Source organism: Galdieria sulphuraria (genome assembly GCF_000341285.1).
Source record: "Galdieria sulphuraria unplaced genomic scaffold scaf_5, whole genome shotgun sequence".
NCBI lineage: Eukaryota > Rhodophyta > Bangiophyceae > Galdieriales > Galdieriaceae > Galdieria > Galdieria sulphuraria.
In genome coordinates this window covers 214,404-239,165 of record NW_005178470.1, presented here as the reverse complement: position 1 = coordinate 239,165, position 24,762 = coordinate 214,404, and the positions used below count along the sequence as shown (strand labels likewise).

Genomic DNA, 24,762 nt, shown 5'->3' with positions numbered 1-24,762 from the left:
AAATTGTTCAACTAATCTATTCCTTTTGGTAAAGATGAGTCGGGGTACTTTTGGAATGTGTTGGAGTTTACTTCTTTATTTGTTGGTTATAAGTAACTTGTTTGAATATTGTCACTCCATTCAGTTTTATATGAACGCGGGAACCAAACGTTGTTTCTCGGAAGAGATTACTTCTAATACAAAGGTATCGGAGACATAATGCAAGTGACTTGATGTTCTTGGTTCTAAATGAAGACTCTATTAGGTATTTGGTGAGTGTCTCGTAGTTGGTGCAGAAGGATCAATGTCTGTAGATTTGTTGGTAAGTTGTCAAAGTGTCAAATCCATATTGAGCTTGAAGTTGTTCTAGATTAGAGGACCGCAAGGGGAGATTATAGTTCAACAGAAGAATATAGATAAGCAATCCTTTGGTTTCACTACTCCACAACACGTGGTTTCTGAAGAAACTGGGTTTGCAACTAATGATATCCATTGGCCTCCTGCAAGTTATCACTTTTGTTTTGAAACAACTCCTCTTCGTCCTCCTTCTGGTTCACCTCCCCCAAAGAGAAAGATAATATTGAACGTACAAACTGATTTTGTATCATCGGGGTTTACGGATATTGCCAAAGTACAACACTTAAACAGCTTAGAAGCTGCCTTACGTCGTATGGAAGAGCAGTTTGGTCAGATCGTTGTTGAACTAGAAAATGTAAGAACCCGTGAAGCACATATGAAAGAAACCAACGAGAATACCAACTCAAGGGTTGTTTGGTATAGTGTTTTGTCCATAACTATGATGACAGCTGCGGGTGCTTATCTTGTATATTATTTGCGTAACTTTTTCCGTCAGAAGAAGCTCATTTGAAGTCAACGTCCTAGTGACTACTCAATATGTCTTAATGAATATATATTTCTTGATGCTATAATAACAACAGTGTTTTATTTTTGAGACAAGTTGCGCCAATAAAGAAAATAGTTTTTACGTTGCTGATGGCACCCTATCCATAGACAGTGTTATAGCCTCTGTCAAAACATGGAAGACAACGACAAACCATAAACGTCTACAACTCTGGTGCTGCTTCAATACCCAATTTCCTACCAAAGGCAGCTCGTATGATGGGAAGGAAACTGCTACCAACAACAACAAACAAAATGAAACCCAACGTTACAGGACTCACAGGAATGGATGACCATATAGACTTTTTCTTGTCTTTGTTTTGGCCTATGTTCTTCTTTACTACTTTATCTTCAAATTTTTCAGAAGCTACAACTCTCTTGCGAGCTGCTGATGTTGTCATAATCCAAAGCAAAAAGTAAACAAAGAAAAATGAATAGAACGATTTAACCAAAGAAAAGAAAAGGAAAATGAACCACATTGCACTTGATACATTATTTATCGGAATAATAAAACCTTACAATAACAAAATTCATATTTGATACAAATAGATAAAAATCATCGTCATAGATATCCACTCCATTTCTAAAGATATTTTTTACCATATACGTCTTCTTCTCTATCTTCCCAAGCACCTTGATGCATCCATTCCATGGGATCTTTAAAAGTTCCAAATACTTTGTCCCAAAAGACGGTATATTGTCCATAATTACTTTTAAAGGTCTTGTGATGAACACGATGATGTCCTGCTCCATTCACACCAGGAATATGAAGAGTAACTCTGTCATGAATATTAATGGTCCACACTCCTACCACTGTTAAGCTTACTAAATGAAGACTTGCATGTATTGGTAAACAAAATACATATAATTGATATGGAACTCCTTGAAGAAAACCATCAATAGGGTGAAATGCAAAAGCAGCAAAAGGAGTTGTGTCTATAAAACTATGATGTGGCTTGTGAAGATGTTTGTAGACAAGTCGATGATGAAGTCCCAAATGAATAAAGTAAATAAGAGTGTCTGAGAAAAATACAAACAAAAACGGAGATATAATTAGATAAAACCAACCATAGTCTTCGACACGGTGATAGACTTTTGAGTAACCCTCAATATAGTTATCTAAAAGTCAGACAAGAACAAATTATAAAACCAAAACAATATAACGTACCAATTGTACCAATACTTCCATAGGAGTTGTGAACGCTGACATAACAAACAAACTCCAAGTGCTCATCCATATTTCCTTCCACAATATATTGTTGTTCACACGAAAACGAGGGTTCTTACGTTTTTCGTTACGAAGGAAGATAAAGTAATAATCAATCCAACCAAAAAAGTAATAGATAAATATTGAACCAAAGTATACAAGAAACCAAGTAACAAGTGAACGTCTCCACAAAGGGATGGCCTCGGGAGCTGTTTGGGTAGAAAGTAAAGGGTCCAGCACATGACTATTAACCCAATAAACAAGAAAATCTTCTGAAACTGTATTCATTCGGGCCACAACTCCTAAAACATCCATATCAAATACTTGGTGCCTTTAAGCTCTTTGAACAGTGTGAGACACGCGACACCACAACGCACAAATGAATTGGCAAATGATGATTTCTTGAGATTGCAAACTCACCAGTTGTGTTAGAAAGTAGACTGGTGAAATGCAAGTTTCCCAACAACAACTTTCTGAGGAAGCAAACTTTGTGAACAAAGCAAGTCAGGAGTCTTTGAATGTGAACGACATAGACCGTTCGGTAACTGTAACTGGACAAGACAAGCCAACGAATTCTTCTGGCTACTGGAAAGAAGGTTGGGAAAGTCAAATAGCTGCTTTGAAAGTGGAATTGGCACAATTGCGTTTTGAAAATGAGTCTCTCTCGCTGCAATTGAGAAATCTACAAAATCTTCAAGGAAAACTGCAAACTTCTGGATTCGTGCAAACTGAAGACTCTTCCGAGCGGAAGAGTCCAAATGTTGGAATAAGTTTGTTCAACAAGACTTCACAAAACGCTGAACACGAAAATTTTATGGGTTCTCATTTCTGGAACAAGAAGAAACCTGTGAAGAAGAAAAGCAGGGAAGATATACAACCGGAACGTAGCTCGTTTGAGTCCGTTTCAGAAGAAAAAGAAACCTCTTTGGAAAAGGAAATGTTTTCTAACGAAATAACTGTTGACGTTTTAAGAACAAGCAATCAAGGACAAGACCAAGGAGTGCAAGGAACTCTTTCACTATGCCATGATTTGCTTGTATTTAGGCCCTTAGATTCAGAAGTTGTCTTTCAAAGTGAGAAAGAAATTGCCAAAGTATCATTGGAGAAAAGGCTGAAGGATATTCCAGAGTTATCCTTTTCCAAACGAGTGCTGAAAGACGCCAATATTTCTGTGCCATTGGGTTTTATTCATGTTTGTGAAAAACAAGATATAACTTTTGTAGGTTTACAAAGCCCTATGGAATCTTTATACTTTTCAACGCAACAATTGCATTCGCGCTTCAGAACTTTGCAAACTGGCAATTCATTATCTCATTTTACTCCAAAATTGTTGCAGAATTCTGCCATTCTTCGTTCCAATGATTTGATATTGCTCTCTTTATGTATGCCTAGACGTTATCAGAACTGCGATTGGAGTCTTCTGTATTCGACCAATGATCATGGAATTAGCATTCACACTTTTTATAGTCGAGTATCGGAGAAAAGTCCTACATTGCTTCTTATCAAGAATACGGACGGTGATTGCTTTGGTTGTTATGCATCACAGCCTTGGAAGCCTTGCTTACACTATTATGGCACTGGAGAATGTTTTGTATTTACTCTATCTCCAGAATATCATGTTTATCGATGGTCTTCCGAAAATCATTCCTTTCAACTAAGCAGTATGGATTTCCTAGCTATAGGGGGTGGTAAGCATTTTGCTATATGGATCGATTCAGACTTTGTCAGTGGTTCATCTGGAGAATGTGATACATTTCACAGTCCTACTTTATGTTCTTATAGGGAGTTCACTTGTCATATATTAGAAGCTTGGTGTCCCATTTCTAACTAGATAGGTAACATACTATATATTGCCAAGTTGGTTTATTGGAAAGTCATCCCAAATGTAAAGTTTAGATATTTTCGTAATTCTCATAAGGACATTACGATTATATCAAGAAAACTCATTCAAATATGATGATATCAAAAGCTATTATGATAAGATTCTTCCATATATATATATATATATATATATATATATATATATTATGTATATAAAAAGTCTGTATGGTTGTCATTCATTCATATTCATTTTATAAAAGAACGGCGCTTTTTTCAGAAGACTCTCCTTCAGAAGCAATAAAACAAGCAGGCAATCTCTGAAGCAACGCATATTCGAATCCATCCATCAGTGCTTGAACACTTGCAACAATAATATTGGAATGTGCACAAACTGTACTCCAAACACATTTGGTTTCTGCATCATAAAACTCCACCATAACACGAGTAACAGCAGCTGTTGCAGATTCATTATCCAAAATACGCACCTTGTAATCTTGAAGATTGACATGTTCTAAAGGAGCATGAACCCGAACAAGAGCCTTCTTCAGTGCAAGGTTGACAGCATTCAGAGGACCATTTCCTTCAGCTGCTTCGAAACATCTAGTCCTTTCTATAGGGCATGCACCATTTGAAGTCTCCAAAATTCCAAGCTTGACAATAGCTTGTGTGATAGATTCGTTACGGAAAGTTTCAGATGAATAAACTCCATGAGTTAAAATATTGTTAGACTCTCCGACTGCATAATACACTCTCTTGTTGCCAGTCAACACTGTGAAATCCAACAATTCGAAAGGAGAACGATAATTATTCAAACTTCGTCGTATCATCAATTCTATGGAAGCTTCCGCACCTTCAAAGGTATAACCTTTATTCTCTAATGATTTGACTTGTTCCAAGATTCCTTGAATACGTCGTTTCCATTCAGGATCTTGCAACTGAGAGTCTGTTACGATTCCCATCTGCTTCATCTTATCAACAATATTTCCTCTTCCTGAAAGCTCTGAAATCAACATCCGTTTTCGATTTCCTACTAGAGAAGGATCAATGTGTTGATAAGATCGCTCATCCTTTAAAATTGCAGATACATGCAATCCACCCTTATGGGCAAAAGCACAATCTCCAACATAAGGTCGTGAAGGTTGATGAGGAACGTTGGTTACTTCATCCATCCATCTTGATAATTCTGTCAAAGATATCAACTTCGAACCAACTACATTATAATTCATTTTCAGTTGAAGAGTTGGAATAATACTGATTAGATTGGCATTCCCAGTGCGTTCTCCATAACCATTCATAGTTCCTTGTACAAGTGAAGCTCCAGCATAAACAGCTGATAAACTATTAGATACAGCCAATTCCATATCATTATGACAATGTATGCCAATCCTTTGTTGACTACCAAAATGACTGGCAACAGAACTGGTTGTTTCATAAATATGCCAAGGCAAACAACCTCCATTCGTATCACATAATACTAAGACATCAGCTCCGCCACGAATTGCTGCATCCAAACAAGCCAAAGCATAAGAAGCATTGTGGCTATATCCATCAAAGAAGTGTTCAGCATCTACCATCACTTCCTTATCATGCTCCTTCAAAAACCGAACTGATTCCTCAATCATAGCCAAATTTTCTTCTAAAGAAACATTTAAAACGTTAATCACTTGTTCCTTCCACGACTTGGCTACAATGGTTACTACTGAAGTTTCTGCTTCTATTAGTAGCCTAAGATTAACATCATCTTGACAACGAATGCCTTTTCTTCGAGTACTCCCAAAAGCTACCAACTTGGCACGACACAAATGCAGTTCTTGCTTGGCTCTCTTGAAAAATTCTACATCCTTAGGATTACTTCCAGGCCAACCACCTTCTATGTACTGAACTCCAAATTCATCCAAAGCTTTTGCAATTCGAAGTTTGTCGATAACTGTAAAAGAGATATTTTCACCCTGTGCTCCATCTCTTAAGGTTGTATCATATATGTCCATTCTGTTCACTATCAAGAAAGGGTTGCAGTGTTGATTGTTCTTTCGACATAAGAATACTTGCTGCTTGTACCTTTTGATCCAGAGTGTGGAAGGAAACTTTGTAAGAACAGGAAACCCAAGAGATTGACAAGAATCACTAATCCAACACTTATTATTCCGAACCGTTATGCTGTTTTCAAGTTTCATCGTAAGCGGCCTCCAAGATAAGAAGGCCATATCTCCTCCAAAAGGGATTCAATCAGATTTTATTTTCTTAAAGAAATGTTGTGAAAGAGTAGTTTCCTTATAAGATTTGAACTACTGATAAACTGCTTATTCTTCCTACTGACATAAAACAAACATTCTGAGATAGTATCTTTTGAATGAAATTCAATTGAGCAAAGCTTGAAAAGTCATATGAGCTTCTGCATGTTGTTACTTTTTCTTTTGGCACTAGTCTTTTTCCATTCCCATTGTTATCACATGCACACCTATAGAAAATAATAGATAAGAAGACTTCCAAACTATTCGATTCTTTCAAAGCAACTCGCAGATGGAAAAATGGTTTGTACCAAAAAGAGAATTTTGGTGGACCGTTTTGAAATGGGAAATGTGGCTTTCCATATTTGACAACTTGTCTTAGACCATTTCTTATGTCTTTGACTAGAAATAGAGTAGAAGAACTTTTCAACACGACTTTATTATCTTCTCCTACAGGAACTATTTCGGAAGAAGAAGACTCATTTCCTTTTCCTGAACTTCGAGTACGATTGGAGAATAAATTCAACACCACTACTCAGTGTCCTGCTTCCTCTTTGGAAGGAGATTTGCATTGTCACGAAGAAACACATAGTGATGGTTTCTATTGCTGTTATCTATTAAGGTCACTGTCCGAACATCCATATGGAAAGAATCGTACTTATATCGGATTTACTACAAATCCTGCAAGACGTTTGCGTCAACACAACGGTGATTTGAAGGCTGGAGGTGCTTTGAGAACAAAATGTTTTCGTCCTTGGCAAATGGTTCTCTTTATTCATGGATTTGAGACTAAGACTGAAGCTCTACAGTTTGAATGGGCTTGGCAACATCCAACCAAAACAAGAGCACTCAAACCAGTGAATAATGATAGTTCTCTTCATTCTAAAAACACCAACGAGACAAACAAACAGGACTCACGAAAGTCGAGCAAGTATTCTTCAGGTATTTCAGGAAAGGTAAAAATACTGATTGATTTAGTTCGTTCTCCTCATTGGTCCAATCATACTTTGATGGTGACATTTCTAGAAGAAGCAATCGCTGATTGTTCAGAGTTGTTATTCAAAACAAGTCATTTGCCTTTGAATGTTCAGACCAATATTTTACCTTTTGAAGAGATGGGTTGCTTGAATGAGTCGAAAAGGAAACAAAGATTTCCTCCACAAAAGTCTCTTCAAGACACTGTTAGAGTGGAGAAGCACAAAGATAACCAAACAGAAGAAAAATGGGATACCATGTATAGTTTATTAGGTAGTGAAATAGATGTAGTTGAAGTTTCTTCCACAGACTCTGATGAACTTCCAAGTGATTCGGATTCTACGTTTAGAGTTGGAAAAATATTCGAGTGCCCAATGGAAACTTTAACGAAAATTCGAGACGATTCAAAACCTCTCTATGAGATACAAATAAGTGAACATTTCCATACTTTAGCTTTGACAAATACTCCGAAGAAGAATGATATATTGCATTCGAGAAATGCTTGTTCGCCAGACTGTCCAAGTTGTTCAAGATACTGTTCTCGAAGAAGAATTGTTGAGAAAATGGATTGAGTCTCTTTTGAAACCCAATACAATATGAAAATAGAATGTAAAGGAATCATCAGAAATCAATATTTCAGCTTTATGATTAGAACGCCATCACACAAATGGTTTGTTTCACACAAAAAGCAACTTGTGACACTTCGCGTCTGTCTCCCTAAAGTTCCTTTCCATCTTATTGACTTGCAAGTAGAACCCACGCATATTTCTCTAAACACTTTTCGTTTTTCTAGAAAATATCAACTTGATGTCAAGTTTCCAGAAGAGTGTAAAGTCAATCCGTATAGAGCCAATGCATTTTCCACAGACAAGGGATATATTTTGGTGAATGTACCTTTTGCTCATAAGGAAGAAGAAAGCTCACCCTCACGTAATATAGCCGATGACCTTGCTGAAGAGAAGCAGATTTGCAAAGGGAGAGAAGAGTCCAGCGAAATCCAAAAAGAAGAACAAACTCCTTTCCTTATGGAGAAGTTGCCCTTGTTTCGTTCAGTTTACAAACAATTTTGTCAAAGGTTGATGAGAGATATTCCAAGTGCATATAGAAGAAGAAGAATATTGCTTTCGTTTCGTTCTAGCTTTTTCAGTTATCTAAGAGGAAACTTGTCACTTTGGGAGTTGAAGCAAATTGTAAATAGGTATTTTATGAAGAAGTTTTGAGTTTGGTAGGATCATCGTGTTGTATTGAATATGGATAAAGGTTTAGGAAAACTAGCCGAAAGTCTGTTTCTTCGAGACAATTGAAATGTGATGATGATATTCCTCAGAAAGTATCACAGCCGAAGCCAACAAAGGTAGTTGAGGTTAACTTGTGAGTTTGATATGGTGGGAATTTATATCTTCAACTAGGACATGTTGTTAAGAGTTGCAGAAGAGGTCGGTTCCAAGGTCGACAATGTGCAACAAATGAAAAATGAGAAAGAAAGAGAACTCTCAATGTTGTTTCAAAGTCGTCAACAGAAAAAAGAATTACGAAGAGAAAGAAGACGACTGAAGAGAAAATTTGCAAAGAATTTAGCTCATCAAAGAATAGTTCAGCCATCAGAAGTAGTCCAATTTCAACGTAAAACGAGAGATCCAGTTGTCCAGTTTTCGGTTCATACATAGATAAGCTATATGAGTAGGGACTTCGTTGATCATAAGAGATTATTTACTATCAATATATACATATATAAATTATAAAGAAGACTAGTTAGGGATATCTTCAAATGCTTGATTATAGTACAATCAGTAGGTGGATGTTATGAGAGTATATCTCGTTGGGCTTTCCGAAGGATTATAAGCAATTCTCCACCACACAATCATCCATCAACCCTCCGAGATTCTTGAAAACATTAGCTCCACGAGAATCGCTCATATCCTTACAAATGGAACTAAAACAAGCAACATTGCATTGTCTATTCGTATTTCAAGCGACACTTGATACACGTGGAATATATCCAGCAAAGTTCTTATCGTAGGATCTAGGAATCAAGATGCCATTTGTCGTCGAAATGGAGAATCTACACGTGGAACGTTAAGTCTAGCCATGCTATAAAAGCTGGATCTGTTTACATCACATACTTTAGTCATCGTTGCTATAACAATTTTTAAATATGAAAATCCTTCTCTCTCTCCTTTTCCTTTGCATCGTTGTTATCGCCACTACTTCACCCATTGGCTTCTCCGAGAGTTCTACGTCGGGAGATGCTTCTGCTTCTGGATCATATTCTGCTGGAATAGGCTCAAATACTGATTTAAAAGGATCAACTTCAGCTTCTTCGAAATCTGGTGGAAGTGCAACTTCTGGAAGCTTTGATGCAAGTGATTCTAACACCAACTCTTTATTCTCAGCAACCATTTCCGATTCCACAAAGAACGGAGATGCATCTGCTTCTTCTTCAGGAGAAAATAATCATGAATACACAAGTTCCTCAAGTTCATCTAAAGGAAAAGGCACTGCAGATGGTCAAGCTGGAACTTTTGGCAAATACACTGATGCTGTTCAAGGTGTTTCTAAGGGAAATGGAAATTCTGCAGATACATCAGTTAGTGACTATTCCAACTTTGTAGGAGCAACTACAGGTGACGTCACCACACAAGGAAGTGGATCTGCTGAATTCAATACTGCCTCAAATGGAAAAGGCTATATCGCATCTGTTACTGGTCACTCGTCAAGTAATGGTGGTTCCCAAGTTATTACCGAAGCTGTAGCAAGTTCATCTCCAATATCTTATCAGGGTACGGCTACTGGAAGCTCCACCAACAAAGGATCGTATTCCCAAATCAATGGTTTCGGATCTTATCCTGATCTTCCTTACTTATTACCCAGTTTTACTATTCCAGCTGCAGCTGGCGATTATCCTTTTTCAACTCCATATGCAGAAAGTTATGGAGTCTAAATCTATATTGTATACTGACGTAGCTAAAGAATAGTATGCAAAAGTGTTTTTTGTGGAAGCTAATAAAATGCGCTTTGAGAAGGTATTCTAAACCAAGTAGGAGTAAAGAATTGTGCAAGATATTATATATCAACCAGGTTTCTGTTATACCAGAATCGTTTTAATATTCCTTGTAACAAGTATTACCCAAATGAAACTAATGATTATATATATTCAATCTGCCAATAGATGGAATAAGGTGAAATTTCATGTTTGGAGGAAATCGCCGTCGATAAATGGTTTGTTGAGGTAAGTATATCTATGAGTGTTCTTTATGGATTATGCAAGGAATGGGCGATATGATGATAGTTAGTGTCACTACAGTTTTTTTGTAGTAATAGGAAGTGCCGTTTGAGTTCAATTTGTATAGAGGCAATACAAGTTGACGACGTTGAGAAAACACAACCATCTGAAAGTTTTAGAACATGCCCTATTGTGTCGACCAGTATATATACTTACTTGACAGTTGACTGACTTTGGTTGTTGTTAGGTTTCCAAAAAGTCACTGAGACAGAAAGAGAATTGCATAGATATCTACTCTTCAATGCCGAAGCCACTATATACAAATAGTAGGAATAAAGATTATAAAGGTTCTTGTACCAATGAATTACTTTGAATTTCTTTTGAAAGACTGAGTCTTGGCAAAACTAAAATGATATTCATACAACTTGTTATGAAATGTGTGCGTCTTTCATCTATACCATTTATTATTAGAATTGTTGGTGTGGATTGATTGAGAGAGATGTCTTACCTCTGTTTTAGTTCAAGTATAAACCTTAACACTTGTTTGAAATTTTCATTAAAGAGAAATAATATTTTCTCAGTGCCTAAAGAAGGTTGTCAACACAAGAACTGTGTTGAAAAGAGAAGAAGTGTTACTCGTTTTGTTTTATTAGGTTCTCTTTCAAGAAAGAAGCCCCAAGTAGTTTCGTTGAAAAGAATTATTCAAGATGCTATAAGAGAAAATATGGAACGTGGAAAATTGGATCTTAATACAGTCAATACTCAACTAGCTGACCTATTTCGTCACGAGTGGAGCAAAGTAATAGTTCCCTATAGTGTTGTCAAGAATCAATCGTGGGAACCTTACTTGCTTGCCTTGTTGTTCATGTTTGTTTTGGGAACCAACATCAATTTTGTTCCTCCAGCAGTGGCAGAAAGCTCTCCGCAAATTTTGCAAGCTCCAGCAGGTTCTGGACTTCCACAAGAAACTTCAACTTCAGTACGTAGACACTTTGCTCCTGGTGCAGTACAGAAATGGCGATACTCTGAATTGATTCACGCAGTAAAGGAAGACCAAGTTGAGAAGGTTACTTTTTCTCCGGATGGTAATCAACTTCTGGCAATCGATGTAGATGGAAACCGACACAAACTGGATGCTCTTCCAAATGACAGTAACCTGTTAAAACTTCTTACAGAACATAACGTTGATATTAGGGTACTTCCACAAAGACAAGAAGGCGGCCCCTTTGACTTTCTCAAGTCACTTATAGTACCCGGTGTGTTATTTGGAGGTTTGTTTCTTCTTTCACGAAGATTCTCTCAGGGCAGTGGCGGAGGAATGGGTCCGTTTGAACTTCAAAGATCAGGAGCACGTGTTTCCATGGTTCCCCAAACTGGAGTAACTTTTAACGATGTTGCAGGTTGTGATGGAGCAAAAGTGGAACTTGAAGAGGTTGTTTCATTTCTGAAGGATTCAGATCGTTTTACGCAGCTAGGAGCAAAGATTCCAAGAGGAGTTATTCTTGAGGGACCACCAGGAACAGGAAAAACACTACTTGCAAGAGCTGTAGCTGGAGAAGCAGGAGTACCCTTTTTGTCTATTGCAGGTTCAGAGTTTGTTGAGATGTTTGTTGGTGTTGGCGCTAGTCGTGTTCGTGATTTATTTGCACAAGCCAAAAAGAATGCTCCTTGTATTATTTTTATTGATGAAATAGATGCAGTAGGTAGGCAAAGAGGAGCCGGTATTGCGGGCGGAAATGATGAAAGAGAACAAACTCTCAACCAATTGCTTACAGAAATGGACGGTTTCGAAGCAAACAATGGTATCATTGTTATTGCAGCAACTAATCGTTCCGATGTATTAGACCGTGCATTATTACGTCCTGGAAGGTTTGATCGACGTATTATTGTGGATTTACCAGACTTTAAAGGCAGAGTGGACATTTTGAAAGTCCATATGCGAGGAAAGCCTTTAGCACCGGATGTTGACGTTGAAGTCGTCGCCCGAAGGACTCCTGGCTTTTCAGGAGCATCCTTACAAAATCTTCTCAATGAAGCCGCAATTTTAGCTGCAAGAAGAGACAAATTACAAATAGGATATGAAGAAATTGACGATGCTATTGATAGGATTACTATTGGTCCTGAGAAGAAGGATCCTGTCATTTCGGAACAACGAAAGCGTCTTATTGCATATCATGAAGGTGGTCATGCACTTGTTGGGGCATTATGTCCTGATTATGATCAAGTTCAAAAGATTACTATTATTCCTCGTGGTGGTGCAGGCGGACTGACATTCTTTGCTCCAAATGAAGCTCAAGTTGATACTGGTTTATATTCAAGACATTATTTAGAGTCTCAACTTGCTGTAGCTTTGGGTGGACGAGTTGCGGAAGAAATTGTATTTGGTGAAGAAGAAGTGACGACTGGTGCTGCTAATGACCTCCAACAAGTGGCCAACATTGCACGAATGATGGTCACACGGTTTGGAATGTCACCAGAAGTTGGTCAGATTTATGTTGATAGACCTGCTGGTAATCCATTTATGGGACGTGATATGGCACTCAGTGGAAGTGGTCCACAAATAAGTGGAGAGACAAAGACAATAATAGATTCGGAAGTTTCCAAGTTGGTGAACAAAGCATATAGTAGAGCTAAAAATTTGCTGCTAGCCAACAGAAAGGTTTTAGACCAGTTGGCTAGTCTTCTTATGGAAAAAGAAACTGTCACATCCGAAGAACTACAAATGTTAATAGCGGATAATGAGGTTCAGATGATGCCCTATGAGTATGACGAGGTGATTGATACTACTGCAGTTGCTGCATAGCTTGTTGTAGATGCTTAAATATAAGGGGTTTTAATACTATTCGTATAAAATAAAGAATAGAATGGGGAATAGTTTTACAAGACGTTGTTAAAGGATTTAGTACGATGGGACGGAATGACAAATTGATAAGTAGACCTGAAATGTCCATTAGATAATTCTCATTGGGCTGTTGTGGAGAAATTCGATTCACTTTTTGTCTTTTGTGGGTGCCATGGCTGAAATGAAACTTATGACCATTGATAGTTCTGAAACTTGGAAAATATTGTTATCACAGACAGAAGGTAGAGATAAGCTATATAGAACTTTACAATATGCCTGCAAGCTTGTGAGAGGTGTGGATGCAGGAAGCAGTTCACTCTCCAAAAAATCTTTGGCTCTCGAACAAATTCTTGGCAACGCAAGACAAGTGTTGAGACTTGCCAAATGGGTGAATATTTGGAGCAAACGCATTGGTCAGACATCGTTTGGTCTCAAAGGTCAGAATTCGATAGGAGCCACGTTGCAACTTTTAAATGACCTCGGTAACTTTCTTTACTTTGCTTTTGACAACTATGCTCTCCTTTGTAAAACAATATTGGACGGAAGGGATGCTAATGCTTATCAACTAAGAGGGAAGCGCTTCTTTTTGTTGGCTGTGATAGCTGGCTTTCTTGACTCTCTATGGAAATTCAGAAATGTTAGGAAACAGTTGTCACTTTTATATGAACGCGAGAGATCCACTATGCTGGAAACTTCGTCTAGTGACAAAAGAGACTCGGGGAACACTTCGCGTGAGCTTCAAACCTTGCAAAAACAGCAACAGGAAGCTATTGTAGGTATAGTTCGTTATGGCTTTGATATCGTTGTAGGTATCAGTATATCACGCAAGGAACAACTCAGTCCTACCTTGACTGGGTTTTGCGGTGTGATATCTTCTTTAGTGGCTTGGTACCAAGTTTGGCCAAGAAAGCCCGTAACAACTGTTTAACTTGCTTTAAAAAAGACTTGAAATGTTCATGAATGATTTTCTATAAAGAAAGCTAGCTATCTGAATATGAGCCGTGTTTAGAAGTTATCTGCAGGATGAATTATAAACATTTCCGAAAAATGATATTGTTTTCAAGATTCTTCCCATTCCTTTCTCAGTTATCCATCTAGGCTTTGAAAGGCTTGCATATCAGCCAGTGTCGCACCTCCGCAGAACACAGAATATTTTCTCTCTTCCGGAGCGGTTATTTTTAACTTGGCATTAGCTGGAAGACGGCTCTGTAAACTTGTACGTAATCGGTCAACCAGCCCCGGTAACATACTAGTACCTCCTAAGTCAATATTTAAACTCTTCAGAAACGATTTTCAAAGAAATTCATACCGCTTATCACGAGATTAGTTAAAAGAGATCTTCTCAAGTCTATATCACACTTTTGCGTTGAGAGATAAATTAGTGAGTCAATACCTTCCGCCTCCATTCCTAATAAACTAGGATTGAACAGGATCTCTGGGCACTGAAACATTTCACTTCCAATGAACAATTCCTGAAATATAAGAGGAATTAGAACAAAATATTTACAATAAACAGAAGTCTATGCTCAACTAACCGTTCCATCAGGTAAGATATAACTTTTGCAAAGAGTCTTCTGGTGTTGCTCGAAATATTTTTCCTCTGAAACAGGATCTTGCGAAACATAGCAAAACTTTTCTTTAATATCCCGTACAGTTTGCATAGCTGATGTGGTGGTAAAGGGAAAGCCGTTTTGCTGCAGCAACTTTGCTAAGTATTTTGTTAAATCCCTTCCAGCTACATTCAGGCGACATATGGCATGCGACAAAGCGTATCCTTCATAAACAGGAATGGTATGGGACACTCCATCGCCAATATCCAAAACCAAACCAGTGGTTCTTCCAGTAGCATACAACGAAAGCACCGCTTGGACAGCAACATAACAAGCGGGAACTCCGAAGCCTTCGAACATTATGGTTGCCATTAACTATACTTTTTCTCAATTCTTCTGTCAACACAAACAAGTTGATCCGTACCTCTCGATTTCTCTTTGGATTCAATGGCGCCTCTGTCAAAAGAATGGGATGTTCAGTAGGGTCGACTCTTAGCTCGTTCTCCAAGCAATTTTTCCATAAAAGCTCCAAGTCATCCCAGTTGGAAACTATTCCGTGTTCCAGAGGATACGTTAGCTTCAAACCTGCACCTCGTTTTTGGACGGCATCGTCGCCAACATAAACGCTTTTATGGGTACCACGAAAGTCTACACAGTCTCCATATAGGGGACGACCAATGACGGAAGGACTAACAACTCTAGGAAGCTTATCTCCAGCGAAACCAGCCTTGATGAACCCCGTGCCATTGTCAATGACAATGGGCTTTTCCATTATCGCTTTTCATTTCATTCGCATTGTGTCTTTAGAAGCTAGGAATATAGAATCATTAAGAGAAGGTGCGGCTTCGAAAGACTCCTTTAACCTTGAAGGAGATGAGCGAAATGAAAAATAACTCGATATACAGTTTGCACATGAAGAACTCAGAGATTGTGTGTTTGTTGGACCACGATGATTGCCCATGTATACTTGTTCGAACATGAAATAGTTTCTTTGGTCAAATGTATTTGAGAGGGTAAACGGGAGAGCATGGCAGACAGCTGGGGTAAGGTTAACTCCGACAACATAGCTTCCGGATAATTTCATTTTTTCTCTCTAGAGGACTTGGAAGAGGTGGAAGTTAAAATTCCCAGTGACCGAAAGACTTCAGACTGGAGTTGGAACGTGGAACTTGAAGAAGCCAAGGAGCTTCTTGTACGTCGGGTTTCGTTGTCTTTTAGCTTCAGCGTTAAGACTGTCTTGAATAGGTCCATACGAAAAAGGAATCAGAAAAGCAAGCTGCCATAGCGGAGGTTCAGAAGAAACAACAAAAGAAGGGTCAGAAAGTCCAACTTGCCTCGAAAATCCAAGAGCGAGAGTTACGAGAAAGTACAAAGAAGCGTGGACTCGCCGGAAAGGCTGAGAATGAAGACGAGTTGATGGGTATGAGTGAGGCAGAGAGAAAGAAATTTTTAGAAGCCCTTGAGAGGGAAGCAGACTTTCAGAACGCAAAAGAATTATTTGGAAATGGAGGCGTCGACGAGAGTCTGGACGCTTTCAGACCGGAAACGGATGCAGATCTCGAGAGGTTCTGTACGCTTATTAGTAGGAAACTCATAGAAGTTACCGTAAGTTTCGGTTAGTTATTTCTTGAAGAGACTTATTTGTAGCAACAGAACAATCGAAGAGGAGCCACAGTATTGAATTTTTACAAAGCGCTTTTGAAGAATGTGACGGGTGAAATGAAGGTGGAGGATATCAAGTATGTAATTTTTCCTATTCTTCTCATGAAGAACTCATTTGACCGCAGGGATCTGGCAACTCATGTAAATGTCCTTGCCAATGAAAAACTGAAAGCGAATCAGGAGAAGAAAAAGGGCAAACAAAAGAAGAAGGCAGTTGTAAAAGTGGATGCAGAAGATGACCTGGCTTCATTAGAAGACGACTACGAAGATTTCATGTAATAAAGTCAGTTTTGAACTTTGTTTCCTGAGGGCATATCTGTCTGTTTGATCCAAATGAGGAATTCAAATATTTTCATTACTGCCAAATTGTTTTTGAACTTTTCTAATTGTCGTGAGATGAGAGTTGACTCATTGTCCAAGCTGAGAACATTTGTTTGATGAAAACTTGTCTTTCATAGGCTGCAGATAATTGGATAATTTTTTTTATGAAATGGCCAAAGTTTGAGATAAAAAATGACATTCGAATTTGGCGCATTTGGTATATTTTATATTTTTGTGCATTTTAAAAAGGATTCAGTGAAGCTATCTGAAGTCTTGCAAAGGAATGCTCTATTCATGGGCAATGGAAAAAGCTTTATTTTGTTCTGTAAAAGGCCAAAATTAAGACTATTAATATACTGGAATAAGGAAAAGGTTGTCAAAGGAATTTTGGCAGTTGTATTCTTGAACTTTCTGTCAATATACTTGTATTCTCATATAATTAACCAGGAACAAAGCTTCCTTTCAACGGAAAACAATTCAATAATAAAGAAATGCGATGGCTACAGTAGCTTACAAATTCCAGGCACTGTAATGGCAAGTCAGATACATCTAAATTCTGCACAAGCTCAACAACTCTTTGGAAAAATCCAAAAGAACTGGACAGAAAAATTAATTCGATTCAACTCTGTCTGCGCAGTTGTCAATACAAGAAGATGGGCATTGTTGCTCGCAAAACATGTTGGTGCTTTCGAAGTGGTAGATGCATCGGAAGAGTATGGCATAAGTATATTATCAGAGCAGATGAGGAAGTTATTCAGACCAAGTCTCGCTTCTTTTTCGGATGTTCTTATTTCAACCCAACCTGCAAACATTACCGGAGGTAATGATTATCTTTACTGTTTCAACAAAAGCAACAACGCAGCAAAGAGAATTTCCAATATTAGTAACGAATATTTGACACATCTTTCAGGACTGACATTCATTGGAAGATTCTGGTGTCATATTCCCCATTTCATTGAGGATCTGCTTGCGCTGTTATCCGTTGCTTATCAATCAAAAATAGCAAAGTCACACAATGACTTGGAATTCCACTTCATATTACCTGAAATCTCCATGAGAAATTGTATCATGGGCAAGAATCCATACTTTAGAAACACACTTGCGATCAGCAAAATATTACTGGAACAATGGACTCATGGTCGAATGCAGTTCCTATTTAAGGAAGATATACTGGATGTATTCCTACTGTCCCCAATTAACTCCTCAATGAATACAAAGAATAGATTGGTTTGTTTCGATCAAATTGTTTACAATGTAAGACATGTTCCTCGTCTTGGTCACGATGTTCTTTGGGTCTATAACATCAAAGTAATTTCAATGCTACGTAAAACAGTTCATAGTCATATTCCATTTGTTTGGAGACTAAGGTTCCAGCAAAGATTTCCAGTTACCTTGTTACAGAGGAAACAAACAAGGCGAATCATCAATATTGAGTCACTTGCTACTGCAATAAGAGATTTTTTTGGAGTAAATACGAGGATGGTTAGTTTTGAAGATACATCCTTTTGGTATCAGGTAGTATACTCTTCCAACTTTTAAAAGAGACTTGTTATCAGATACTGTAGGTTATGATAATGAAGACCACTAGAGTATTCATAGCTGCTCACGGAGCTGGACTCACAAACGTTATATATATGAGACAGGGAAGTGCAGTTATAGAAATCTCCAACTTTGGCTGCTGTGGAGAACCATATTTTGGAACTTTGGCCGAACTGAGTGGTTTGTTATACTGGAACTGGAGGCCTTTGGTCGCTAGTAAGATCATAACCAAATTGGATAGGAACTACATGTCGTATTCATATATTTCACCAGATAACTGTACGCGCTGGAGAAGAAATGCTGATATCGTAATCTCTGAACACGACATATTAGAACTCGTTAAAAAGGCTCTACTTAAAACAGAGCACTTGGAATGAAGAGAAAAACAATGACGAAAGAAATTGGAACGCATCCTGAAGCTATCTTTCAAGAAGCGAGATAATTTGGATTCTTGCAAATCTCATGCTGTGCAGTGTATCCAGAACAGGTTTTCTTTTCTCGTCACCGTACCGCTCTTCTACAAACATTTCAGAGCGTTTGAAACACAAAGGTACCTTTTTTCTTTATATTTTCGCTATCAACTCAAAATCGTTTGTAGCTTGTTTTACCAAACACGTGTCTTGGTCTCGTCCTTGGATCTGTCGAAGATGCGAGGTGTTTTGTAACAAGTCTACAAATGGGTCCAGGACGTCTACAGACTTTGCTGACATTACTGAGCAAAACAGAAAAAAGGTGTTAAACCTCTATGAGATGTATGGTCTTCAATCAGCCGCTGCATACTCCCTCTCGTTGGACAAGAGCCACATAGCGAGTGCCGTACTGTTAAATTTATTGGTGCAGCTTTGTTGTCGTGAAGGGGATGTGGTCTTTGCTCTGAAAGTTGCGGAAGAATTGACAAAGCGTGGCCAGGCGACATCTTTTACTTTTCGAGAAATTGTACGATTCTTTATCCGACAACGGAACTTAGCCGGGGTTCAGTATATATGGAAATATTGTTCACAAACTGGAATAGAAAAGGACTTTGTTATGTACAGCTGTTATGTTTATTGTCTTGTAGGTGCGAATCTTGTTGAAGAGGCTGTGGCAACTGTATATGACTTTTTGGCCAAAAGTTCTCTTTCAAACCAATTTATTCCATTTCAAAGCAGTTTCGATTGGCTTATTAGAAAATTAGTACGAGAAAGGTCGGATATAAGGGGTTGGACGTTATTTAAAGAGTTACACAGCAAAGGTTTTCGTGTACCAGTTATAACATTCAATATTTTTCTAGATTTTTTTGGCAGACGAAGAAGTAGACGTGAAGTGGAGGAAATCTTGTATTTAATGGAATCTGATGGAATAGAACCAGATAGAGTTACATACAATACTTTGATAAAGGCATATGGTTATATGCGACGTCACGATCTTGCAGAAGCAGCATTTAAACAACAGACTTCAAAATTTGGTCCACAGTTAGGTAATTACATTTCTTCATCTGATGAAACAATATGGAAATACATTGAACTTCTATAGTTGGCTTCAATACACTCATGAATGGATATTGTGAGGACAAGAAGTTTTCTCGGGTATTGGAACTATTTGCACAGCTCAAGGAATTGGGTTTGAAGCCAGATGTTAAAACTTATTCTACAATTATCAAGGTAGTATGTAAAATTGTGAGTTTCTATGTTTTCTTAAGCATTTGTGCAGGGTCAGATAGCTTCTGGTGAGAATCCAGATACGGTGATGTACTGGTATGGACAAATGAAAGATGAAAACATTACTCCTGATTTGAAGCTTGCTTACTCTGTTCTAACCTTTTGCACAAGAAAGTTATGTATCGAAGGAGTTTGTCTCGTATTGAATGACATACGCAACATTCAAAATCCTTTGGATGCAGCTATCATACAGTACTTTATGGATAATCTGAGAAATATTCCGGGATCCTGGGAAGTACGTGAACTGCTTTCTCGCTATCCCGATCTTATGGACGAAAAAGCTCAGAAACAATTTGAAGAATGGAAAGGGTAGTTTATTTCTGTGATAAGACTGGCCATATGTTGTGATAGCAAGTCTAAACTGAGCAGGCCATAAATCTTATGATTTTTTTGAATACACTTCAATTTTCAGTCTTCATATTTACAGCAGAGAACCTCTACTGAACCTAACAGCCACACCAGGGAATCTTGGTTATTTAAGGTCTTTTGAATCCAAAGTCCCAAAAGAAACGATAGCCTTGCACCAGAATTGTGGTATTCCAAAGAGCTGCAGTATACAAGAGTTCGTACATAATGAATTACCTCACTTTTTATGATGTAATCAACAAAAGAAGCCAATCGTCTTTCTGCTTGCTCAAAGTATAATAAAGGGTGTTCCTCAAAAAGGAACCACAACTTTTATCAAATATTATCCTTCTGTTGGGATACAGACACAAAACTTTAGAACCAGAAAACAAAACTTGGTCTAAGAACAAGTTGTTGAGTAGTTTCCTATAAAAAAGGTTTCAGAAAAAGAAACAACCGATCAACAATCAGCAAAAGATAATTATCTAAAGAATGGTGTCCATCATATGCCTTTCAACGGCGGTGTAGTTTTCCTCATGATTGATCAAGGAGTAGCAACGACCCATAATCATCTGGACACATACTTTGATGACTAGACTACTTACCTAGGATTTCTGTTATCTTGGTTTTCACAACAACATATAGTTGACCTGGTTCTAGAAAAATTCACTATCCAATTCTCTTCAACCCATTCGAATGTATTTATATTCTATTACAAAAAGGCACAGCGACAAAAACTGACGAAGAAGAATTACCTGCATTGTAAACAATAATTAAATTCCTTGAAGCAAATACAAGGACCATAATATAACGTCATATATGACAACTTCTATCGGGTGATTCCTTTGAACGCTAATGAATTGCCTATGACTTTGGATAACTTCATAATACAGGAAATATTATTTTGGAAGTGTCTCCAAAAGCCGCCTTCTCTTCAAATTTGCATTTTCAGAAAATATTGACATTTTCAATTGCAAGTTGCTGTGGTTTGAAAGAATAAAGTTTGCACATTTTGTCACGGATGGAAAAAGATAAGGTGGAAAACAATCCTTGTTTGAACTCAGTGTTTGTTCAAATGTATCTTAGCATTCTCGAATTAGGCTGGCAATCTTCACTATAGTCAGTACCTTATATCTAACTTTATAGTATCCTCCATTTGGATAGATATTCTTAACAACATTTATGTGGACTTGTTTCTTTTCAATGGAAACAAGTCTTAGAATTTTTGTGGTCACAGAACAGCTCTAAAAGGAGAAACTTGGAAACAAATATATTCATTATAGAACTTTTCGATATTTTTGCATTCTACTATTTATCATTGTACGAAAACCTTTCATAAATAAGAGGCTTACAAGGATATCGAGATTGTTGGGAGAGTGTATTGAGGAAATGAGCAGTGGATTCTTGTGTTTTTGTCCAAACGCGGTTATCAAAGCAGCTCAGTATGTGAGACCTAAAAACACTTTTTCGTGTAAGCACTATACCTGCAAAAATAGAAATAGTTGGTTTTACGGCAATGAGTTGTATATAAAGAGACGTAAAGTGGTCGAACAGCAGAGAACAACTAGCCACGTTTCTAAGTTGCCTTTTCGTCAAACATGGAAAGCTGTTTCAGCTCAGCACACGGAAGATGGCGAATGTAGTGTATTGATTATTGGTTCTGGCGTCACAGGAAGTACTGCTGCTTTTCAATTGGCCGAAAGTGGCATTGATGTCTTAGTAGCTGAGAAAAATGAACAAGTCGGAGGAAATATCATTTCTAGAAAGGAGCAAGGTTTCATTTGGGAAGAAGGTCCAAATACATTCCAACCTACTCCAGATATTCTTGTTATGATCGAAAAGTTAGGTTTGGTAGACAAACTGGTCTTAGCTGATGCAAAGCTGCCACGATATGTGTTCTACCAGGATAAACTTCATAAGATTCCTTCAAGTCCTTTTGAAGCCTGCCAATTTTCTCTGTTGTCGACAAGAGGAAAATTGCGTGCCTTTCTAGGAGCTATTGGCTTTGCTCCAATGAATCTCAAAAAGAAAGAGGAAACCGTAAGAGATTTTGTAACGAGACATTTGGGGGAAGAGGTATATGAACGGCTTGTGGATCCTTTTATTAGTGGAGTATATGCTGGTGATCCTTCCAAGCTGAGTATGAAAGCAGCATTCAAACGAGTTCAAGCCTTGGAAGAAAAAGGTGTTACCCAAAGCCTTATTGAAGGTGCTATTATTCGAATGTTTGAAACAAAGAACAGTAAAGGAAAGAAAGAAACAAAAGGTTCTCTCAAGGTTCCAAGAGGCTCTCTTGGTTCATTCAAAGATGGCTTACAAATGTACCCCCAATCAGTACAGTCGAAGCTTTCGAACAAAGTGAAGACTGGATGGAAGTTGATAAGACTGGAGAAGAGCGGAAATGGAAGCAGTCATCAGTCATGTGAGGATTACTTTGCAGTGTTTCAAATACCCAATGGAATCACCAAAGTAATACGTACGAAGGCATTGATATTTACTAGTCCTGCTTATATCACTGCATCTCTTTTGAGACCTTTCATTCCCAATGCATCAGATCTGTTGGAGCAAATCTATTATCCTTGTGTAGTATCAGTATCCTTAGCGTATCCCTCTTCATCTTTTCGATTTCCTTTATCTGGTTTTGGTCATTTGATTCCAAGAAGTACAAAAATTCGTACTTTGGGTACCATTTGGTCGAGTAGTCTATTTCCATATCGAGTACCTGAAGGTTATCATCTTTTATCCTCTTACATTGGAGGTGCTCAGGATACGGATATTGCTTCGCTATCTGAAGACCAAGTTGTGAAACAAGTTGATTCTGATATAAGGAAAATACTTTTAAGGCAAGATGCAGCTCTTCCAAAGGTTTTGGGAGTACGTCATTGGAACAAGGCCATTCCGCAATATGAACTAGGTCATCTCTCTCGAATGGAAACTATTCAAAGTCAAGTCAGTGAAACTCTTCCAGGTGTGTTTTTGGGTGGTAATTATGTCAGCGGAATTTCTTTTGGAGATTGTGTGTCATTTGGTATGCAACTTGCTGATCAAGCATCTTACTATATCAAAGAAAATACAGAATTGCTTTCTTCGACAGTCGTTTGAGACGATATAATGTTAATACTCCTTTTCATTAAAGACTGCAAAACAAACGAGTCATGTCAATTATTTTTCTCATTGTACGTATCGTTAGAATACTAAATATTTTTATCCAACACAATGAGATATACAGAAGATACGTGCCATGATGTGCACAATTTCCAAATTACATATTCTAAACAAACAAGAAAACTTTCATTAAAGTCATATCACAGTTTAATGAATACCCTTATTCACTGTTTATCAAGAATGCCTTGAGTATTTGCTTCCATGTAACGATGAAAACCATTCACCAAAATAAAGCAACTAGACGACGAAACTGAGATAGAGATGCACGTCTTTCGTTGCCACTTGAAACTTGAAAGACTTCCTTTGGCTTTTCATTGAAAGAACGCTTAGCTAAATTCTCCATTTGCTTTGACTTGACCCATTCACTTTCTTGTTGACTCAAAGGCTGTTGAGCTCGTTTCACTTCTTCTATCCAACGAAGACGAAGCCTAAATATAAAGTCCATCCTCTCCGGTTTTTGCAAGTTGAAGTCATCTATTTTGCGATTCAATTGCGCAATTTGCTGCTTCAAATACTCTTCTTCTTGCTTGCACCATATTCCAGCATCAATAGGAGATACATCTTGGTCAAGACAATTTCCCGAAACAACCAAATAGTTTAGCCACTGAAGCCTAAGAAACTGTCGAATAGCTTTCTTTTCTTTGTCTATTTCTTGCATCAACTCAATCCTGAAAACAGCATCAACCACTTTCATCGAATATATCTTTCTGTTCTCTTACCAAGGAGGTTTTAGATCGTTATTCTTTAGCATCTTCATGGCAAGATCAAAGGTACTACGAATTCAATAAATCTCAAAGGTTCTTGCGTAAGAATGCTGCCTTACCCATCCCGCACTGCGGAATCAGAATAGTTAAACGGTTTCCCTTTTCCTTTTAGATTTTCAAAGTCTCCTAATCACCCAAATACCACTTAAGTTATAAGCAACGAACAAGAAAGGATACCATTCAAAATCATTTCTCGTATCCGCATTTCCACAAAGCTTCGTACTTCCTTGTCAGAGTTTGGTAATAATTGTGCACGAAGTTCCTACACTTGACAATAGACAATTGAATCTGAACTTGATAGTTTACAACTAACCTTGGGCAATTTGGAGTCATAAAGTTCCCAGCCTGCCCTCCTCATTCTTTCATTCTTTTCTAAGCGTTCCAGTCGAGAAGGATTCACTGCATTAGAAACTTTCCAAACGCCTTTATGTTACAATGGTCAGAATCTGAACAACTATAGTTTGATATTTACCTCCAACACCGCCTGCTCTTACTGCAAAGTAACGACACCAAAGCATTCTCGTTCCATTTCCAACACAATTTG

The 24,762-nt window shown here is 37.9% G+C and overlaps 16 protein-coding genes across 18 annotated transcripts; 11 read left to right on the top strand and 5 right to left on the bottom strand.

The window, feature by feature from the left end:
* Positions 1–4: 4 nt before the first annotated feature.
* Gasu_09910 (emp24/gp25L/p24 family protein) lies at positions 5–869 on the top strand. Its single transcript, XM_005708389.1, has 3 exons — positions 5–184; positions 245–301; positions 350–869. Exons 1-3 carry the CDS (start codon positions 35–37, stop codon positions 845–847), a joined length of 705 nt encoding a protein of 234 aa, XP_005708446.1. The 5' UTR covers positions 5–34; the 3' UTR covers positions 848–869.
* Positions 870–1,343: 474 nt separating this feature from the next.
* Gasu_09900 (C-5 sterol desaturase) lies at positions 1,344–2,494 on the bottom strand. Its single transcript, XM_005708388.1, has 2 exons — positions 2,048–2,494; positions 1,344–1,984 (listed from the first exon to the last, which is right to left on the bottom strand). Exons 1-2 carry the CDS (start codon positions 2,399–2,401, stop codon positions 1,463–1,465), a joined length of 876 nt encoding a protein of 291 aa, XP_005708445.1. The 5' UTR covers positions 2,402–2,494; the 3' UTR covers positions 1,344–1,462.
* Positions 2,495–2,524: 30 nt separating this feature from the next.
* Positions 2,525–4,119, top strand: Gasu_09890 (uncharacterized protein). Its single transcript, XM_005708387.1, has one exon. It carries the CDS (start codon positions 2,535–2,537, stop codon positions 3,915–3,917), a length of 1,383 nt encoding a protein of 460 aa, XP_005708444.1. The 5' UTR covers positions 2,525–2,534; the 3' UTR covers positions 3,918–4,119.
* An 18-nt stretch (positions 4,120–4,137) lies between these two features.
* Gasu_09880 (2-isopropylmalate synthase) lies at positions 4,138–6,134 on the bottom strand. The gene has a single exon (XM_005708386.1). It carries the CDS (start codon positions 6,109–6,111, stop codon positions 4,159–4,161), a length of 1,953 nt encoding a protein of 650 aa, XP_005708443.1. The 5' UTR covers positions 6,112–6,134; the 3' UTR covers positions 4,138–4,158.
* Positions 6,135–6,374: 240 nt separating this feature from the next.
* Gasu_09870 (endo/excinuclease amino terminal domain-containing protein) lies at positions 6,375–7,719 on the top strand. Its single transcript, XM_005708385.1, has one exon. The coding sequence runs from the start codon at positions 6,528–6,530 to the stop codon at positions 7,680–7,682; it is 1,155 nt and encodes a 384-aa protein (XP_005708442.1). The 5' UTR covers positions 6,375–6,527; the 3' UTR covers positions 7,683–7,719.
* Positions 7,720–7,724: 5 nt separating this feature from the next.
* Gasu_09860 (uncharacterized protein) lies at positions 7,725–8,919 on the top strand. The gene is made up of 3 exons (XM_005708384.1): positions 7,725–8,308; positions 8,371–8,464; positions 8,520–8,919. Exons 1-3 carry the CDS (start codon positions 7,755–7,757, stop codon positions 8,775–8,777), a joined length of 906 nt encoding a protein of 301 aa, XP_005708441.1. The 5' UTR covers positions 7,725–7,754; the 3' UTR covers positions 8,778–8,919.
* A 205-nt stretch (positions 8,920–9,124) lies between these two features.
* Positions 9,125–10,712, top strand: Gasu_09850 (hypothetical protein). Of its 2 annotated transcripts, none has more exons than XM_005708383.1 (1): positions 9,125–10,712. In XM_005708383.1, the coding sequence occupies exon 1, from the start codon at positions 9,266–9,268 to the stop codon at positions 10,049–10,051; it is 786 nt and encodes a 261-aa protein (XP_005708440.1). In that variant the 5' UTR covers positions 9,125–9,265; the 3' UTR covers positions 10,052–10,712. The 2 variants fall into 2 exon arrangements, with proteins under 2 accessions (XP_005708440.1, XP_005708439.1); XM_005708382.1 differs by having other exon boundaries at positions 9,125–10,173.
* Positions 10,713–10,754: 42 nt separating this feature from the next.
* On the top strand, positions 10,755–13,289 carry Gasu_09840 (AAA-type ATPase). Its single transcript, XM_005708381.1, has one exon. The coding sequence runs from the start codon at positions 10,833–10,835 to the stop codon at positions 13,134–13,136; it is 2,304 nt and encodes a 767-aa protein (XP_005708438.1). The 5' UTR covers positions 10,755–10,832; the 3' UTR covers positions 13,137–13,289.
* Positions 13,290–13,294: 5 nt separating this feature from the next.
* Gasu_09830 (peroxisomal biogenesis factor 11) lies at positions 13,295–14,225 on the top strand. Its single transcript, XM_005708380.1, has one exon. The coding sequence runs from the start codon at positions 13,348–13,350 to the stop codon at positions 14,101–14,103; it is 756 nt and encodes a 251-aa protein (XP_005708437.1). The 5' UTR covers positions 13,295–13,347; the 3' UTR covers positions 14,104–14,225.
* An 8-nt stretch (positions 14,226–14,233) lies between these two features.
* Positions 14,234–15,524, bottom strand: Gasu_09820 (actin). The gene is made up of 4 exons (XM_005708379.1): positions 15,150–15,524; positions 14,711–15,100; positions 14,485–14,647; positions 14,234–14,434 (listed from the first exon to the last, which is right to left on the bottom strand). The coding sequence occupies exons 1-4, from the start codon at positions 15,495–15,497 to the stop codon at positions 14,262–14,264; spliced, it is 1,074 nt and encodes a 357-aa protein (XP_005708436.1). The 5' UTR covers positions 15,498–15,524; the 3' UTR covers positions 14,234–14,261.
* A 180-nt stretch (positions 15,525–15,704) lies between these two features.
* Positions 15,705–16,719, top strand: Gasu_09810 (uncharacterized protein). The gene is made up of 5 exons (XM_005708378.1): positions 15,705–15,768; positions 15,823–15,917; positions 15,971–16,330; positions 16,379–16,464; positions 16,513–16,719. Exons 1-5 carry the CDS (start codon positions 15,753–15,755, stop codon positions 16,664–16,666), a joined length of 711 nt encoding a protein of 236 aa, XP_005708435.1. The 5' UTR covers positions 15,705–15,752; the 3' UTR covers positions 16,667–16,719.
* Positions 16,720–16,724: 5 nt separating this feature from the next.
* Gasu_09800 (uncharacterized protein) lies at positions 16,725–18,663 on the top strand. Its single transcript, XM_005708377.1, has 2 exons — positions 16,725–18,223; positions 18,274–18,663. Exons 1-2 carry the CDS (start codon positions 16,901–16,903, stop codon positions 18,622–18,624), a joined length of 1,674 nt encoding a protein of 557 aa, XP_005708434.1. The 5' UTR covers positions 16,725–16,900; the 3' UTR covers positions 18,625–18,663.
* Positions 18,664–18,684: 21 nt separating this feature from the next.
* Gasu_09790 (mitochondrial protein translocase, MPT family) lies at positions 18,685–20,336 on the top strand. Of its 2 annotated transcripts, none has more exons than XM_005708375.1 (4): positions 18,685–18,797; positions 18,846–19,703; positions 19,760–19,887; positions 19,937–20,336. In XM_005708375.1, the coding sequence occupies exons 1-4, from the start codon at positions 18,710–18,712 to the stop codon at positions 20,255–20,257; spliced, it is 1,395 nt and encodes a 464-aa protein (XP_005708432.1). In that variant the 5' UTR covers positions 18,685–18,709; the 3' UTR covers positions 20,258–20,336. The 2 variants fall into 2 exon arrangements, with proteins under 2 accessions (XP_005708432.1, XP_005708433.1); XM_005708376.1 differs by having other exon boundaries at positions 19,760–19,890.
* Positions 20,337–20,383: 47 nt separating this feature from the next.
* Gasu_09780 (uncharacterized protein) lies at positions 20,384–21,074 on the bottom strand. The gene is made up of 3 exons (XM_005708374.1): positions 21,045–21,074; positions 20,895–20,998; positions 20,384–20,715 (listed from the first exon to the last, which is right to left on the bottom strand). Exons 1-3 carry the CDS (start codon positions 21,048–21,050, stop codon positions 20,535–20,537), a joined length of 291 nt encoding a protein of 96 aa, XP_005708431.1. The 5' UTR covers positions 21,051–21,074; the 3' UTR covers positions 20,384–20,534.
* A 570-nt stretch (positions 21,075–21,644) lies between these two features.
* On the top strand, positions 21,645–23,459 carry Gasu_09770 (protoporphyrinogen oxidase). Its single transcript, XM_005708373.1, has one exon. The coding sequence runs from the start codon at positions 21,679–21,681 to the stop codon at positions 23,389–23,391; it is 1,713 nt and encodes a 570-aa protein (XP_005708430.1). The 5' UTR covers positions 21,645–21,678; the 3' UTR covers positions 23,392–23,459.
* An 18-nt stretch (positions 23,460–23,477) lies between these two features.
* On the bottom strand, positions 23,478–24,754 carry Gasu_09760 (nucleobase:cation symporter-1, NCS1 family). The gene is made up of 6 exons (XM_005708372.1): positions 24,691–24,754; positions 24,532–24,641; positions 24,396–24,480; positions 24,278–24,344; positions 24,174–24,227; positions 23,478–24,122 (listed from the first exon to the last, which is right to left on the bottom strand). Exons 1-6 carry the CDS (start codon positions 24,734–24,736, stop codon positions 23,675–23,677), a joined length of 810 nt encoding a protein of 269 aa, XP_005708429.1. The 5' UTR covers positions 24,737–24,754; the 3' UTR covers positions 23,478–23,674.
* Between the last annotated feature and the right edge of the window lie 8 nt (positions 24,755–24,762).